Source organism: Pinus tabuliformis, chromosome 4_1 (assembly GCF_031772625.1).
Source record: "Pinus tabuliformis cultivar Carrire ecotype Pingquan chromosome 4_1, CPIR1, whole genome shotgun sequence".
Classification (NCBI taxonomy): Eukaryota; Viridiplantae; Streptophyta; class Pinopsida; order Pinales; family Pinaceae; genus Pinus; species Pinus tabuliformis.
Window position 1 is genome coordinate 330,379,129 of NC_142303.1, and position 19,131 is coordinate 330,398,259.

At 41.4% G+C, this 19,131-nt stretch overlaps 1 protein-coding gene across 2 annotated transcripts in view; it reads right to left on the reverse strand.

The window, feature by feature from the left end:
• MHX (magnesium/proton exchanger) overlaps nucleotides 1-19,131 on the reverse strand; it is a 375,411-nt gene that overhangs the window by 220,420 nt on the left and 135,860 nt on the right. For both annotated transcript variants that reach the window (XM_089419722.1, XM_089419723.1), the window contains 2 exons: nucleotides 8,911-9,029; nucleotides 8,489-8,637 (listed from right to left, as the gene is read on the reverse strand). In XM_089419722.1, the coding sequence (XP_089275848.1) occupies nucleotides 8,489-8,637; nucleotides 8,911-9,029 (268 nt within the window). The remainder of the gene's footprint in view (nucleotides 1-8,488; nucleotides 8,638-8,910; nucleotides 9,030-19,131) is intronic.

The following is a 19,131-nucleotide window of genomic DNA, read 5'->3' on the forward strand; positions in this document are numbered from 1 at the left end:
AGAGTATTCTAGGAAGAGAAAAGTTATCAGATTGGGATCGAATGTGGGCTGATCTGCAGCAAGAGGAGATGATGCGAGATTTGGTGAAGAGCACCATCAGTAGCACCAGCAGCAACGGTGGGACGAAGCAAGTAAAGGAGAAGGAGAATGTGGCCCTCGCATCAAAGGGGCATCAGGAGAAGTGCAGGAGCAAGAAGGACCTCTCCAAGGTCAAATGCTTCAGATGCGGTGAGCTTGGCCACTACAGCACTCAATGTCCTCTCAGAAAGAAGGAAAAAGAGGAGAAGCAGGATTAGCAGGCTGTATCCACAGAGATCGACAAGCTATCATCCAGATTGGAGGAAGAGTTTGCCATGATCACTGATATACCTCCGAGAGTGAGGTGGGGTGATTTGGTTTTGTCGCCCTAGAGAGCTACAGGTTGGGCAGGATCCTTGAGGAGGTCCACCTTATGAATCAATACCTTGCTACGAGAGCCCATAACATGTAGTAGCAGGATGGATCAATGGTAGATGATGCAGTCAGATGCCAGAGTGACAAATGCAGTGACTAGTAGCGATCAGATACTGGGCAACATATTGGAGAGTTGGCAGCAGTTCAGTTGGAATAGAGCAGAGTCAACAGTAGCGCAGAGGCTTCAGTGACAATGCAAAACTAGCAGCGGTCAGAGACTCGGGAGACAGATGCATCATACTAATCACAATTGATTCAATATTTTGGATGCTTTTCAGTTGTAGTGCAGATGCAGTGTTGACAGCAGTTCAACAGGGCCAGCAGCAACAACCAGACATCAGCAGCGTAACCGGAGGTGGTGCAGAGGCAGGGTGTTGCTTCAATGGGTTGCAGCGCTAGAACACATTCATCGCTAAGAGGGAGTGTTAGTTTTTGTAGCAGCAGATGTGTTATAGCCACGAAATTTGGTGGAGAGGCTAGAATACATGTATTCTCCAAAACCCATAAATCGTTTCTGGAAATTCCACCTAGAGACAACTTAATTAAAATAATTAATCGTTTTTTCTAATGTTTCCTAAGTCTAAACATAGGAAATCTGATTAATTAAAGGGTATTAATTAAGTCATGGTGAGAATCTTCTAGAAGAAGACATCGATCGAGTTCTAGTTAATCTTAGCCATCTATTATGTTTTAATCCTGGTCGTTGATGTCTCAACAAAAGATTATAAGAAGAAATTCGTTGGGGATTGGAGAATACACTTGAGCCACCAGCGGTTCAAATTTACTGGTAGATCGAACTTCAGAGTAGCAGCACTAAGTTGTCGAAGAGAGAGCTAGTGAGCTCGAACCAGTGAGAGAGGGGCAGGGATAGTAAGGCCAGAGGTAGATTTTCCAGTCCAATGAAGTGCATTGCAGAGAGGCAGTGAGTGCCACAGAGACATAGCACAGAGCCACACAAAGGCGGTACAGTGCTTCAGAGGGGAAGCTGTATTTTGCTGGGGAGAAGCAGTGATTCAATGCCAAAAGCCGGAGTGGGAGCCCGGAGGCCAGGAGAGTCCATCTTCCAGATAGCAGCTAATCTGATAGCAAGACAGACGCAGTTCCGACTTGTGGGACACAGTATTATGTAGGCTGACACAGGGACTACGCGGAGGCAACAAAGAGCAACACATCTTGAGCCAAGGTTAGTGTCGGATCGCCAGTTGGAGTGAGATTTTTCTCACTAGACTTTCTATCAGTGATTTCTCTGTATGGATTTCTAGATTTGAGCATCCATAGTTTTGTACTCAGATTTACTACTGCATAATATTAAAACCCTTAGTTGTTGTACCGATTTTCCCGAGTTGGGTTTTCCCGAGGACTTAGTCCAAAAATAATTGTGTATTTGTGTGTGTGTGTGCATCTATTCTTCTAGCATTATTTTTCTTCCGCAGTATTTATTATGTGAAGGCTGCAGTGTATTAGTTTCGATGTTTACCGTAGAACACAGTAAATAATTTGTTCAAATTATTTAACAAATAGAAGAAACTAAATCAGTTGTTGCAGTAGGATTTCGGGTTGTTAGCAGAATTTTCATAGTTGTTGATGTCTACGTTATATAATGAAACCCTAGATTTTTAGATTAGGGCTTAAGGTAAAACCCTTGTAAAAGTTAATATAAGATCCTAAGAATGAATCCCTAGGTGAATATGCTTTTGTTTGATTGAAACCCTAGCTTGGTCAAGTTGTTGTATATCTAGCATTAGAGTTTTGATGTTAGTATCTAGGATTTATGATAAAACCCTAGTAGAGATTGTTATAAGAATCTAGAGAATGACAATGTAACCCTAGGTGTAAAAATGCTTTAGCTATGATTAGAATGCTAACTAGATTTAGTTGTTACCTTGATGATGGAATCTAGTGTTTGTCACAAAAACCCTAACAAAGATGGTTGTAGAAGTCTAGGGCATGAAAGGTGTAGCCCTTGTTGATTGTAAACCTCACTAGGTTTAGATTTTGGACATCTAAAGCTTAATTGTTTCAATGCTCCCATTATAACACGCTAACCTTATATTAATAATGTTGACTTCATGCTCGTGTACATATATATTTGTGTTTGGTTGTACTTGTTGTTAAAGGTTTGCAGGTACATAGTCTTCAAGATGATGAAGATGCTTACCTACCTCATATTTAATGATGATGTTGAGCATGATGGAAAGAGGGAGTTGTGAGAACCTCAATGACATAAAACTTTATATTAAAGTTTGATAGATGACCTTGTTGCCATGTGAAGAAATGATGTTCCTGAAGTAATAAAGTTTTGGAAGATCTAAGTTCTTTGATTAAATGATGATGCGAAAGAAAGAACCGGTGTGGCTGAAAGAATAAAATTGTTGATGGACTTGTCCCCTAGTTGAGAAGAGATTTGGATAAAGGAAAGTGTATATCTCCCTAGTAGAGAGGGAGGGCATATTGCAACAACTACGATAAAAACCTTGAAGAAAGAATAAAGATCAGAGAATGACTAAAGCACTACAAAAGTTGTGAACAAGACTTGGATATTTTTGGAAGAAGTGCTAAGGCTGAGTTTGGTGCTGCTAAAAGCTTCTGACGAAATGTGTTTGGATAATTTGATGATGATCTTAGCAATATCATAATAACTGAGGACCCCAAAGATTTGTGTTAAACTTATATATATTTGAAAGTTTGTTACTAATTGGGGTTGTGATTGTACAAGTAGATATGTCGATAAGAAAGTTTAACATCTTGGAAGCATGCTTGGACTAGTGGATATATCTAATTTAGTAGGGAGAGATGTAGCATCTTGGGGCGACAAGATGATTGGGAGGACATCTAGTTGACTTGTGATTATATCTAGATCCCGAAGTAGGGGGGGTATCGTTGGTCTTGTGGAGCTTTGACCTTGGATACAATACTTAGATCCCTGGTTTGGTGTTAGCGTTGAAGCTTGATGGTACTTGTAGTTTCCAAAGCTTGGAACACACCTTAGTCCCACACAATTAGATACCTTGGTCAAGTATCTAATATGTAGCACTGCGTGTGTTGTGACTCTTCATAGAACATATCATTTTGAGATCATCCATGTACCTATGTATATATGTAATTATGAATACCTCCCTAGTTAAGAGGGAGTGTTGAAGAATGTAACTAGTGTCGGTCTTCATAATTGTATTTGTCAAAAGAAAGAAAAAAGAAATTTTTTATTGTAAAAGAAATTGACTTATTAAAGCATGGGTTTCATGCTTGGGTCAATGGTCAATAGGTCAAAAGCCTCCATTGAAGGCTTCTAGGGTTGAGTCATAAGTCCTTGTCCATGTCATAAAAGTATAAACCCTTCTTGGGCTTTGTAAAATTATAAAAGAGTAAAATTTTGTAAGACTAGCCTCCTCCACCAAGTCGGCCTACTCTCCTCATCAAGTTGGCCTCATAAAGGGAAACCATCACCTTGTAAAAGACTATTAATAGAAGTGCATTCGACCTATTGATAGAAAGAATCAAGCAAGTCGAGATCTAAAGTTGTTGAAGAGAAAAAGGAGTGCGAGCTACATGTCTTGAAGGACTTTTCACCATAAGAAGATCAAGCATGGACGTAAGAAGGGTCGAGGATTTTTGTAGTGGAACCACGAAGTTGAAGGGCCGAGAATGTCTATAATATATCCACAAAGTTGCAGGACATATAACCACGAAGTTGCAGGACATAGATCCACGAAGTTGTAGGACATACTGATATTTTTGTTGAGTAGCAGAATTGTGTTGAATTAAACTGAAGTTTGACTTGAGAGGTTGACTTGGTGGAGAGAAGGAGGTCACTTGTTTGGTCTTAGGTCCTGGTTGTCTCAATTTGATCTGAATCTACTAGTGGAAGAGTTTGACTGGGTTTTCCCCTTTATAAGGGTTTTACCCTGGCAGAGTGCCTACATCTGGTGCCCATTTGTCTTTAATGATCTTTATGTTTTAACTTTTTATAGTTGTTTGATGATCAATAACCTAATGATAGCAAGAAGAATAAGTTAATAAGAATGTCACAAGCATCTATCAAAGTTACAACAAAATCAATTTAAATAATCCCTAACTAAGTTTCCCTAGATTTCTCAATAGATAGATGCATCCAGAGAGAAGGATGTGGACCCCACATTGTACAAGTAGTTGATAGGTTCTCTCATGTATTTTGTCAATGATAGGCCAGACATATCCTATGCAGTTACTCTTTGAGTCGGTTCATGGCGACGCCAAAGAAAGCGCATTGGATAGTAGCTAAACATGTGTTGAGGTATTTGCATGGCACAGTCAAGTATGGGATCAAGTATGCTCAAGGTGATGGTGTCATATTGGTGGGCTATACTGATGCAAACTGGGCAGGGAACACAGCAGATCGGAAAAAAAACTTCAGGATGTTGCTTCAACATGGGATCAAGAGTTGTTTCTTGGTACAGCAAGAAGCAGAAGTTCGTGACACTAAGTTCAGCCGAGGCAAAGTACATAGCAGCGAGCATGGCTACATGCGAGGCCATATGGCTTCGGAAGTTGTTGGTAGCCTTGTTTGGTTAGAGGATAGAGACAACAGTGATACACTACGAAAATTAGAGTTGCATCAGGTTGTCAGAGAATCCATTGTTTCATGACAGGTCCAAGCATATAGACATCAGTACCACTTCATCAAGGACTGGGTGTGTGAAAATTCCAATACAGGAATCTTATTGCAGCAACTGGTATTATTTCTTCTAATTGGTAAATTAATTATTCAGTTTATTGCTACGGCAACATCGAAATAAACACACTGCAACCTTCAAAAATAAAAATTGCGGAAATAAATAGCGCAAGAACTAAGAAAATACTAGCATGCACACAGTAAAAATGACACCGTTGTTTTTGGACAAAAGTCCCCGGAAAAACCCAATGCAGAAAAACCAGTGTAGCAGATGACAGTTTTATTATTATACATCAGTGAAAATCTGAGTACAAGTTAGATACCTAAAACTGGCAATCCACAGCAAGAAAATGTGGGAAATTTTTTTGAAGGGAATTACCCTTCCTCCATAAGCAATCCCGGCACAACTTGCCTTAAGAAAACTCGGCCTCCTAGACCCTGTGCATCAACCTCTAAGCTTCTTTGCGCAGTCTCTATGATGTCAAGCCTCCAACCAGTCTCTGACGAAGTCATTCTACCTGCCTCTCCTGAGGAAATCGTCTCTTCGGCACTCTAGAACCTCTGTCCGACCTCTGGAACTGAGAACAATTTTTTCCTTTGCTAAATCAAACTGCCAATCTGAAGCAACTGCGCAATCCTCTGCCCTACCTCACTGGGAATAACTCGGCCCTCATGCTACTGCCTCTTTGGATCTGAAAAATTTCCTCCAAATCACTACCCCTGCCCCTCACTCACTACTTCAATCTCTCGCTCTCCAGCAGCTGAGTGTTGCTACTCGAGAAATCGATCTACCAAGGAAATTGAATTTCTGGTGTTCTAAAGTGTATTCTCCAAGTGCCCATCGACTTCCTCTTATAATCCACTATTGGAGCACCAACGACTAGGATTAAAACATAATTGATGGCTAGGATCATCTTAGAATCGATCATGTGAGTTTTTAGATGATTCTCACCTTGACTTAATTAACACTGATTAATTAACCAGTTTTCCTAAGTTTAGACTTATGAAACATTAAAAAAATTGGTTAATAATCTAATTAAGTCACTTCTAGGTGGAATTTCCAGAAACGATTTCTGGGCCTTGGAGATCTCATGTATTCTAGCCTTTCCACCAAATTTCATGGCTAGAACACATCTGATGCTACAAAAACTAGCAGGGTGTAGCGCAAGATTGTCCAGCTACAGTATATACCTACAAATCAGCAGGTAGCAGATATTGTAACGAATGCTTTGGGGAAGGCAAGGTTCATCTTCTTCAGAGATAAGTTGGGTGTTGTACAGAACACCTTCCTCACTAAGAGGGAGTGTTAGTTTGTGTAGCTCAAACAAGTGTTCTAGTCTCAAAATGTGTCTATGAGGCTAAGGAACACATTTTCTCCACTAGGTAGAATTGGTTTCGTGAGAAATGGCCTTGATTAGATTTAATTAAGCAGTTTATTAATTTTCCTATGTCTAACTTAGGGAAATAGCTTAATTAATCAGTATTAATTGGGGTAAATCGATTTTCCTGTAGAGACTTCCGAAAAAGTCATGAGATGGAGTCGGGATGATCTTAGCCATCAATTGTGATTATATCATGGCCGTTAATTCATTAATGAGAGATTATAAGAGGAAATCGATGGGCATTTGGAGGACACATCAAGACAAAGAGTTGTAGTGTTAGCAAGGGCGCAGGGGCATCAGCAGCAAGGGTTTTCAGCAGAGATCGTTGGAGAGATTCTTCATAGAGATTTCCAACGAGAGTTGGAGATTAATTTTGTTTTGCAAAGAGAGGATGATTTTCCAATGGTGTGAGTTGCTCCAGCAGGGGGTACGAGTTACCCAGAATGGCAGTGTGGATTGCTCAGAGGGGAATTTCCGAAGTAAGGAAATTTGCACAGAAGAGATTGATTTGCCCAGGAGGATCAAGTTTCTAGTTGAGGTCGAAATTTCTAATGGAGGTCGAGATTATTTACTCAGCCTGTGCGAGTTGACAGGAGGGTTGAGTTTCTCAGCCAGGTCACACGTGTGAGCTGAAATCAGCTTCAGAGGGAGGCCGAATTGGTTTTGGTGGGTCAAATAGCTTCCAAGAGGTCAGTGAGACTTGCAGAAGTGATCTGAAAAATTTTCCAAAGGTTTGTCATTCTATGGCAACCAATTGTAATATTTGCTAAAGAATAATATTTAAAACCCCCATCTGTTGCACTGGTTTTCCCTTCGGGGTTTTTCCAAAGACATTAGTCCAAAATATTGGTGTCCATTATTTGTGTGTGTGCGCATAATTTTCTCAGTTCCTGTGGTTATTTATTTTTTTCAGTGAAGTCGCAATTGTGTTTTATTCAGTATTTGTCACAAGTATTTTGTAGTTGACAAATAATCTAAAAAGATAAGAGAATAATAACCAGTAATTGCAACAACAATTAAAATTTCACAATCTTCCTAAGTTTCTTTAGCTCAATAGCCAACATAATTAATTATGTGATTTTCCTAAGTTAAACTTAGACTAAGTTACAATCGCAACCTGCTCACACTTGAGCAAGTGACCTAAGGAGACTTTGGACGACTTTTGCATGCCTAAACACTATGGTTTGTGCAAAAGTACTTGCCCGAGGTACAAACATCAACAAAAATGGAGAAGTCGAATTTACTATCCATGAAAGGTCAAGTCGCCTAGTTATTTTGGGTCATAAAGCAGCCATTTCAAAGTCAAAGTGGAATGTTTAAGCATCTTGGACCAAGGAGTTAACAAAGGGACATCTTACTAGTCGTTGCAAAGTCAAGGGATTCATTCAACTAAATCAAACCACTAGTCATGCAAGTCTATTTCATCAAGAGGCAAGTTGAGTTACTACCTAACCTCCAAGCCATAAGCAAAGGCAGCCACACTCCATCCAGGTATTCTGAGGAGGGAGGGCTCCCACGGGGGTTTCCTTAGGGAAAAGAAGATAAAAAGGTAATGGAAAAGAAAAGGTAAAGGTGTTTAGTGATATTAGTGATCATAATGTTTAGCAATATTTTTTTATGATAAGGTATCTAAGAATATGTGATTTTGAAAACCCCTTGAAATCTGGTTGGAGCTTGGTTGGAGTTTCTTATGGACTATAACCTTTACAAATGATTTGGTATGGTTGAAATTGAAAATAGATTAAGAAGTTCACTTCAAAACTTACATGAAGGCAAGGCTAGTCACACTGCATATCCCCTTTATTTATTGTATAAATTTGAGTCATGTAAAAAATAACTCACCCATTTTCTCAAAGTCCTTTCCAGACATGAACACTTTCAAACAGTGAGTGCATTTAGCATTAAGATCATAACGTTCAAGATATGTGTAATCTTGACAAGGAAAAAAATGTTGAACTTCAACAAGAATTATTAAAAAAAAAATTCAACTTCTTACTAGACATACCATTGTGTATTGAGAAGATATCGACAGCAGAATCTGAAGGCATGCAGTCAGATAAAGCAGAGTCAGAATACTTTTCATGATTTCCATCATGGCTCCAACCATATGTAGTATCAACAGGCACCCAAGCTGCTGGCCTCTCTTGTCTTGGCCTTGAAACGAAAATTTGGATAAGAAGACAATGTAACAAGTTAAGAGTTCTTTCTCAGAAGTCAAATTTTTCACTAACAACACTACTTTTTTACAGATAACTCATTATTGCAAAGAATACCAAGTTCCAACTAATTCATCCAAATGAAATCACTTTCTATCATGTGATAATATAGAAATGCTATATTCAAAGGAAATATACTTTTTTATGCATAAGTTATTCATATTTTGTAAGAACTAAAGAATGAGCTCATTATTGGGATTTAGTTACATACAAGGGAATCGCAACACAGCGCCACCCTTTGTCTTGTCCATATGCATGTAACATTAGTAAGCCAAACTGTGTTATAGTCAATCCAGCCTCCCAGATAGTCACCACATTCGGAGTCCACACCTATATAATTCCCATAAGGCTGTTTAGATTTCAATCTATTAAACAATTTATTGCATAAAAAACCTGGTTATTACTTCTGTTTTTTGTAAAAGATACTTCTTATACAGAAAATATTTACATCAGCAGCAAAAACAAATGGAAAACAGAAGGTTATATACAAATTTACAATGAACTTCATATCCTTTTCTTTAGAGCAATTTAAACAGCGATAAAAATCAGAATAAGAGGCATCGTCAAACAATTTAGCATCCTTAATCAATGATGCTCCTTTTGCCAAGAGTTGCATGTTCTTAGTTTTTGTAGCATCATATGTGTTCTAGGCTTCTAGCCTTGAAATTTTGTGGAGAGGCTAGAATACATGAGATCTCCAAAACCCGGAAATCGTTTATGGAAATTCCACCTAGAAATGACTTAATTAGATTATTAGCCAGTTTTTAAATATTTCCCAAGTCTAAACTTAGGGAATATGGTTAATTAATCAGAATTAATTAAGTCAAGGTGTGAATTTTCTAGAAACTCACACAGATCGAGTTCAAGTTAGTCCAAGCCATCGATTAAGATTTAATCATGGCCATTGGAGTCCCAACAAAGGATTATAAAAAGAAGTCGATGGGCACTTGGAGAAGACACTTGAGCAGTTCGATTTCTTAGCAAATCGATTTCAGGAGTAACAGCAGTCAGTTGCCGGAGAGAGATAAAGATCGAAGCAGTGAATGAGAGGCAGAGACAGTTATCTGGAGGAAAGATTTTCCAGATCTGGAGAGGCAGCAGCAAGAGAGACGAATTATCCCAGAGAGGCAGTGTTGAGGAGAAGCACAATTGCTTCAGCAAGGCAGTTCGATTTGGAGGAAGGAAAATTGTTCTCAATTCTAGAGGCCGGGAAGAAGTCCCAGAGGGTCGAAGAGATGATTTCCTCAACATCCAGAGGCAGAGCGACTTCATCAGAGCCCAGTCCGAAGCAAGTTGTCCAGCAAACTAAGTAGAGCAGTGCAAAGGCTGACACAAAGCTCCAGGAGGCCGAGTTTTGGTACGGAAAGCCGAGCCAAAGATTGCTTGTGAGAGATGGGTAATTCCCTTCAATAATTTTCTCAGATTTTCTTGTTGTTTGGATTGCCAGTTGGGCTTCCATATATGTACTCAGATTTCACTGTTGCATAATAAAATAAAACCCTCACAACTGCATCGGTTTTCCCAAGTTGGGTTTTTCCATAGACATTGATCCAAAGATAACTATCATTTTATGTGTGGGCTAGCATTCCTTCCAGCGTTTATTCTTCCGTAGTTTTATTTGTGTAGATTGCAGTGTGAGTTATTCAGTATTTGTTGTAGGAAACAATAAATAAATTGTTAAATTTAATTAACAATTAGGAGAATAATTTCTAGTTGCTGCAATAGGATTCGGGTTTCCAAATTTTCACATGGTATTAGAGCAAGGTTGATCAGCCAGAGAGCTCAATAGCAAAGACAGAAGGAGTTTCGCTTTTCAGTGTGGGCAAAAGATCAAACCCCCAGAGGCAACGCAGTCACTTTGCCAAGAGGCCGAGTTTCTTGAGGAGATTCGATTTTTCTGAGTGAGGGACAAAAAAATTCGATCTCTCCAAATCAAGGGACTCCAGAGGCAGAGGGAGAAGCCCAGTATTTTCGCAAAGCAAATCTCTAGTTGGCCACAATAGTTTTGCAGCGATTTGCTAGAGCAGAGCTAGCGTCGAGTGGAAGAAGACCATGTTGATTTTGGGTAGCATCAGATGTGCTCTACTCCAAAATTTTGTGGAGGGGATAGAATACATGAGATCTCTGGAACCCAGCAATCATTTGGAGAAATTCCACCCGGATGAGGAGTTATTAAAATAATTAATATTTTTAATTGGTATTAATAAGAATATGGATGAGAAACTTCTAAGTGACAAGGATCAAATCTGTTTTAATCTTAGTCGTTAATTAGGGACTTAATCTCGGTTGTTGATTCATCAACAGGAAAAGTATAAGACGAGGCTTGAGGGTCAGTCGGAGATACCCTTGAAAGATCAGTCAGTTCGATTTTTCTGGGGTGAGGTTTGCTGAGAAAATCGAACAAGTGATCTATTGCAGTGAGAGGGGAAGTTTGGCAGAGGGACTTAAGTCCAAGGCAGAGAATACATAGCAAAGAGGTAGAGAAGCACCAGGAGAGCTCTGACACAGTGACGTAGTGCAGGCTAAGAGCTCTCAGTGACGCAGTGACGCAGTGGGAGAGCTCTAACACAGTGATGTAGAGGGAGAGCTCGACGCAGTGATGCAGTTCCTAGAGGAGGTGATGCAGTTCCAGCGCAGATCTTGGAACAACCATCACTGCCTAGCACTGGGAACAACACAGCCACCTGTGGGGTTTGTTCATCTGTCTCTAGATAGAGGTACTTTTGGCCAGGTTTATTCTCTGTTGGGTGAGACTGATTTTCCACCCTAGTTGTATTCAAAAATCTGCTTAATAATACAAACCCTCTATATGCTGCACCGGTTTTCCCGCATTGGATTTTTCTAGGGACGATTGTCCAAAAATAACAATGTCCCTTGTGTATTTGTCTCGCTCTATTTTCAGTTCATGATTTGTATTTATGTGTAGTCTACAATAGTGTTTTCATCGTTGTTTAAATAATCAAACAACTTGTTGAATGTAAAAACAAGTAGGAGATGGTAAACCAGTGCTTGCAGTAGGATTTCTAATGTGTAGATTTAGAAATTTTCACATGGTATTAGAGGATTGCAGATCATAGGAGCCTAAAGACGCCATCCGGGAGTGCAGAGAATTTGTTGCAGAGAGGCAGTTGTCCCGAGTGACAACGTTGTTCCAAATCCAGAGACGCAGAGGGAGAGTGACACAGTGTAGAAGACGTGACGCAGAGGCTCACGCAATGCCTGCGTCAGCATTCTGAGCCAGGTGAGGGTGACGGAGTAGCTGGGAGGAGCCCACGCAAAAACTGCATCAACTGTCTAGGCCAACGCAGAAGCAGAGAGGGGCAAATCAGGCTCACGCAGAGCCACGTCATCTTTCCGAACTAGGAAGGAGTGACGCAGTGGTTAGGAGGAGCTAGTATAGCTGACGCAGTGATTGCGCAAAGCCAGAGGAGCTCAGATTCTTCAGTTGTCGGGGCTGGGGGAGCAAAGTAGATTCAATTTGAGGAGCTGGTGGGACGCTCTTATTGTTGGTGCAGAACAGTGTCTGTGGAGACAGAGCCGAGGTAGGGGAGTCACTACCTTGACAGATTTCTCGCCAAAGAAATCTAGATCTGGGTTGCAACAACAAAGGAGGATTGGAGAGGAGTGATTCGACATTTGGCAGGAGGATTTCCATGAAGGAAATCAGGACTCAGAAGGAGTCTAGAGGAGCTTGTTCCTTAGAGGTTTTCTTGCGCCAAAGAAATCCAGATCTGAGTCTTGCTGGATTAGCAGTAGGAGAAGGAGAAGAGAACCGGTCCTATATTTTTTTAGCAGAGATGATAGACAATGGACTAAGGGATCACGACAGATTGGATGGAGCATCCAATTTTTTCATCTGGAAGGCCAGGATCCTGGCAGTCCTTGACAAACATCGTATCAAGGACTATGCCTTGAAAGTAGTTGTTGTTCCGGTCAACGTTGATCTGTTAAAGAAGTACGAGGAGGAACAGGCGAAGGCCAAGTGCATGATCCTAGACGGGGTCAAAGATCATGTAGTACCATACATTGCTAAGAAGGAAACAACAAGGGAGATGTGGGAGGCGCTAACCACCTTGTACCAGGGCACTTTCGTCCAACGGGACATGCCATTAGAAAATCAGTTGAGACAGTACCAGATGCAGAAGGGAGAAGAGATCGATCCCTTCCTTGTCAGGTTGCAAGGCATTAGAGACCAGTTGACTTTTGTGGGGTCTACACCAGATCCCGAGTTCATGGTCAGCACTGCCCTGAATGCAGTCACCGAGCACTGGGAGACATTTTTCCAAAGTATCTTGGGCAGAGCGACTCTCCCCAGTTGGGAGGAGATGTGAGCAGCTCTTCGACAAGAAGAGATCAGGAAGTTAACCAAGGCGGGGGGTAGCAGCAAAGGAACCCGAGTCAAGAAGGAGGAGGATGCAGCTCTTGCATCACCGGGATAGCAAAGGCAGCAGAAGAGGAAGAAGAAGGACATTTCCAAGGTCAGATGCTTCAAGTGTGGGGAACTTGGACACTTCGCCACTAAGTGCCCCCATAAGAAGGGTAAGGAGGAGGCTTCTGACTCGAAGGCTGCTCCAGTGAAAGCTGACAGAGAAGGCGAGGATGACAATTGTGCCATGAGTGCTCATGCACCTCTAGAGAAGAGGTGGGGCGACATGGAGTTGTAGTCGAGAGGACTACATGAACCAGAGGGGCAGGATCCTTGAGGTGCCCAAACTCTTGGATCACATACGGCTACAAGAGCCCTTAACAACAATAGCATAATGACAAGTGTCGGTTGGAGCGAGGTGTGATGAAGCGACAGTGGCATTGCTAGAGTGCTGAAGTCTGAGGCAGCGCAATGGATGTTGTAGCAGTGCAAGAGGCACAAAGCAGTTTGTAGCAGCGCAATAAGGTCAGCACAGATTAGCAGCAGAGGTAGCTTCAGCATCACAAGGCATCCAAGCTGACCAGCATGTCAGTGTTTGGGTCACTGGGTGAGTTTTTCAGTTGCTTACTTCTCAGCAAATGAGTTGCAATGCAGCAATTAGCAGTGGCAGTGTTATGGGTAGCATAAGACAACATTTTGAGAGGGAGCTGTAGTACAGATGTAGCAGTGGCAGTGGCAGAGTCATGGACAGCAGTACAAGAAGCAGTAGTGCAGTGAATGAAGGGCATCAGGCCAAGCATCAGCAGCACAGAGGACCGATGCAGTGGATCAGTGTAGTACTTCTGTTGAGAAGTGTTACTAGAGCACATTCCTCGCTAAGAGGGAATGTTGATTTTGTGTAGCATCGGATGTGCTCTAGCTCCGAAATTTTGTGGAGGGGCTAAAATACATGAGATCTTCGGAACCCAGAAATCGTTTGGAGAAATTCCACCCGGATGAGGAGTTATTAAAATAATTAATATTTTTAATGGGTTCCTAAGTCTAAACTTAGGAAAATAAAAATATTAATGGGTATTAATAAGAATATGGGTGAGAAACTTCTAAGTGACGCTGGATCAAGTCTATTTTAATCTTAGTCGTTGATTATGGACTTAATCTCAGTCGTCGATTCATCAACAGGAAAAGTATAAGAGGAGGCTTGAAGGTCAATTGGAGATACACTTGAAAGATTAGTCAGTTCGATTTTTCTGGGGCGAGGTTTGCTAAGAAAATCGAACAAGTGATTTGTTGCAGTGAGAGGGGCACTTCGGCAGAGGGACTTCAGTCCAAGGCCGAGAATACATAGCAGAGAGGCAGAGAAGCACCAGGAGAGCTCTGATGTAGTGGAGGCTAAGAGCTCTCAGTGACGCAGTGATGCAGTGTCGCTCTAACACAATGACGCAGAGGGAAAGCTCTAACGTAGTGACGCAATGTCACAGTGATGCAGAGGAAGAGCTCTGACACAGTGACGCAGTGTTGCAATGACGCAGCTCCTAGAGGAGGTGACGTAGTTTCAGCGCAGAGCTTGGAGCAGCCATCACTGCCCAGCACTGGGAACAACACAGTCACCTGTGGGATTTGTTCATCTGTCTCTGGATAGAGGTACTTTTGGGCGGGTTTATTCATTGTTGGGTGAGCGAGATTTGGCACCCTAGTTGTATTCAGAAATCTGCTTAATAATACAAACCCTCTATATGCTTCACCAGTTTTCCCGCATTGGGTTTTTCTAGGGATGATTGTCCAAAAATAACGATTTCCCTTGCATATTTGTCTCGTTCTATTTTCAGTTCATGATCTGTATGTATGTGTAGTCAGCAATAGTTTTTTCATCGTTGTTTAAATAATTAAACAACTTGTTGAAAGTAAAAACAGGTAGGAGATGGTAAACTAGTGATTGCCGTAGGATTTTTGATGTGTAGATTCAGAAATTTTCACAGACCACACACTCAGGGAAAATTTTCCTCAGGGAACTTCTAGTCTCAAGAAATTTGATTTCCCTTGCAGATCAACAATCGTTGTGAGCAGAGTTTCTCACTCCAGAAGGGAGTGTGAATAGCCTAACAACAGTTGAGCATAAGGGAAGAGGATGTTTTCAACATTTGTGGAGATGGCCACTGCTGGACTTCGTGATCAAGACAGGTTGGATGGAGCCTCCTACTATGTCATCTGGAAGGCAAGGATGTCCTTCCTTATAGATGAATATGGCTTGAAGACATATATTGATGTAATGGTAGCAGTTCCCACAGATGTAGATCAACTAAAGGAGTACAAAAAGGAGATGGCGCAAGCAAAGAGATTGATCCTTGATGGTGTTCGGGATCATGTTGTATCGCACATAGCGGCCAAGGGAACGGCAAAAGAGATGTGGGATACACTTTCCACATTGTACCAGGGAAATTCCGAGCAGCAAAAGATGTACTTAAAAGAGAAGTTGAGGCTCATCCGGATGAAGAATGGGGAAGTCATAGACTTCTTCCTCACCAGGATTCCAGAGGTCTGAGACCAGTTGTTAGTTGTTGAGGATGCGCCTCAACCCAAAAAGCTAGTGCGCTTGGCACTAAACAGTGTCTCCGTGGAGTGGCAAGTATTCATCCAAAGTATTTTGGGCAGAGATACCTTGCCAAGGTGGGACATGATGTGAGCCGATTTGTAGCAAAAGGAGTTGAGACGAGCTCTATTGAAGATCTCCACCAGTGGCGGCAGCGGATCGACGCAAGTGAAGGAGGAGGAGAATGTGTCCCTCAGTCAAAGGGTCCCAATCAGGGGCAGGGGGAGCAGCGAAAGAAGAAGGACCTGTCAAAGGTCAAGTGCTTCAGGTGTGGCGAGTTTGGTCACCACAGTACCCAGTGTCCTCTCAATAAGGACAAAAAGGAGAAGCAGGACCAAGCAACAACTCATGCCAAGATTGATAGGTTGTCCTCCAGGATGGAGGAAGACTTCGCCATGTTTGTGGATATACCTCCAGGAGTGAGGTGGGGAGATTTGGTGTTGCAGCCCCAGAGCGCTAAAGATGGGCAAGATCCTTGAGGAGTCCACCTCTTGGATCAATACCTTGCTACGGGGGGCCACATTTTTTCGGTAGCAGGATGGATCAGTGGCAATTGATGCAGTCAGATGCCAGAGTGACAGATGCAGAGACTAGTAGCAGTCATATGCTGGGGAGCGCAGTGCAGAGTTGGCACAAGTGTAGAGTCAGCAACAACGCAGATTCTTTAGTGATAGTTCAGATACTAGCAACAATCAGAGACTCGGGTGATAGATGCATCATAATGATCACAGATGATTCAGTATTTAAGATGCTTCTTAGTTGCAATTGCAACAGCAACAGATGAGAGAAATTTGTAGTGTAGATGCAGTGTTGCCAGCAGTACAGTAGGGTCAGCAGAAACACAGTTGCAATGTACATCAGAGTTGAGCAGTGGTTGGTTGGTAGCAGCAACTAGACATCAGCAGTGTGACAGGGGATGATGTAGAGATAGGGTGTTGCTACAGGATGTGCAGTAGAGCTCTAGAACACATTCCTCACTAAGAGGGAGTGTTAGTTTTTGTAGCATTGAATGTTTTCTAGCACTAAAATTTTGTGGAGAGGCTAAAATACAGGAAATATCAAAAAACCCAGAAATCGTTTATGGAAATTCCACCTAGAAATGACTTAATTAGATTATTAACTAGTTTTTAAATATTTCCTAAGTCTAAACTTAGGGAATATGGTTAATTAGTCATAATTAATTAAGTCAAGGTGTGAATGTTCTAGAAACTCACACATATCGACTTCAAGTTAAGCCTAGCCATCGATTAAGATTTAATCTTGGTCGTTGGAGTACCAACAGAGGATTATAAGAAGTCGTCGTTGGGCACCTGGAGAAGACACTTAAGCAGATCGATTTCGAGAGTAGCAGCAATCAGCTACTGGGGAGAGCCAGAGATCGAAGCAGTGATTGAGGAGTAGAGACAGTGATCCAAAGGAAAGATTTTCCAGATTCGAAAAGGCAGCAGCAAAAGAGCCAAATTATCCCAAAGATGCAGCGCTGAGGGGCAGCGCAATTTCTTCAGCAAGGCAGTTCGATTTAGAGGAAGGAAAATCGCTCTCAGTTTTAGAGGCCAAGAAGAAGTCCCAGAGGGCCGGAGAGATGATTTCCTCAACATCCAAAGGCACAACAACTTCATCAAAGCCCAGTCTGAAGCAAGTCGTCTAGCCAGCTAAGCAGACAACGCTGAGTATGACGCAGAGCTCTGGGAGGCCAAGCTTTGATAGGGAAAGCCGAGACAAAGATTTCTTGTGTGAGAAAGGTAATTCCCTTCAATATTTTGCTCAGATTTTCTTGTTGTTTGGATTTCCAGTTGAGCTTCCATAGATGTACTCAAATTTCACTGTTGCATAATAAAATAAAACCCTCACTATTGCACTAGTTTTCACAAGTTGGGTTTTTCCAGGGACATTGGTCCAAAAATAATTGTCATTTTATGTGTGTTCTAGCATTTCTTCCAGCGTTTATTCTTCTGCGGTTTTATTTGTGTAGATTGCAGTGTGAGTTATTCAGTATTTGTTGTAGGAAATAATAAATAAATCGTTAAATTTAATTAAGCATTAGGAGAATAATTTCCAGTTGCTGCAATAGGATTAGGGATTCCGAATTTTCACATATGTAGCTCAGCTCTACATAATTGACAAAAGAAAGCTTAAGAACTGGCCTAATTTTCAAAAACATATTTGCAGCAGAGCTGCCAAAGAACAAATAGAGTAGAAACTCACAAACAATGTTGAATACCAACTAAGGAATCATGAATCACACATCTGAAATCTCCCAACAAAATTGCATTCCAATGCAAATCTCCCTGTAGAATGCTTGCCAGTTAAGATTGAACTTGTTTCCAACAAGATCTCCCAAACAGGTGTTCCAACTAAATGTGCTTCATTAATTCCAACTTTGAGCAAGAGAGGCATATGCCATCAAAAAGGCCACTTTTGGCCAAATGAGCTTTGGAAGGGATCACCAAGCAAGCAAAGATACAAAAATTAGGAATCTTTTATTGACCAGACACTATGCAACCTCCAAATCCAACAGCTCTCGGCATCCACTAAAATCCATTGAGCATTAAGAATTGCAACCAACACATGTCGTTGATGAAGAGTGGAGTACAATCTATGAGAATCAAACTGGGTCAAAGGGTGCCCAAAACACCACTCCCAGTGTTGCCAAAAGGGACCAATCATATCAATATTCATCTTCAAAAGATCCTCTTGAGGAATGAGCCAAATGTTCTCCACAAAAGTGGGTCAATCTGCAAAGGGTAATGCAAACTTTCAAGCAACTAAAAACCAATCCACTGTACAAGAAATAACATCCCAAAACTCCCTCCAAAAGTAAATCTTCTTCCTACTTTGCCTCCTTGCTTGAAAGCGTGGAAGGTCAAATATGCAGGTACCTTCCTACAACCAAATTCATATTGGACTTCTAGCCAAATCCCATCCCGATATGTTTCCTGATATTTTCCAAAAAACCAAACCTGCCATTGTACTCCAAGCTTGCCAAATAGCCTTGAAGATGAAGGACCCTGCAATATAGAAATTATGAGGAGCAGATATGATATCACATAAGGAAAATGAACTCTTTACCAATATGTTGAGCTAAAAGCAAACTGTGTCACATCAAAACTTGCCAAGGAGATGAGCCCTCCAAATAACTAACCACCCATAAAGCAACCAAAATGTTTCCCTAGGTTGCAACATCAATTAGACCAAGGCCTCCCTCATCCTTGGGCATAATTTAGACATCCCAAGGACCAATCGAGGGGCCACATGTCCCACCATACTTGGCCTATAAATATGAACACAAAATATACTCCAAGAGGTGAAACTAGGTCTTGTAAGGGAGCCAACATGATACATCATAAATATGAGAGACCTGAAGAATCCCACTTGCCATCATCCATTTACGCGCAAAAGGAAGATACTTGCACTGCCAAAAGAGTAACTTATGCTACAATATCTCTACGCACCAATCCCACACAACAACCAAGAAGTCA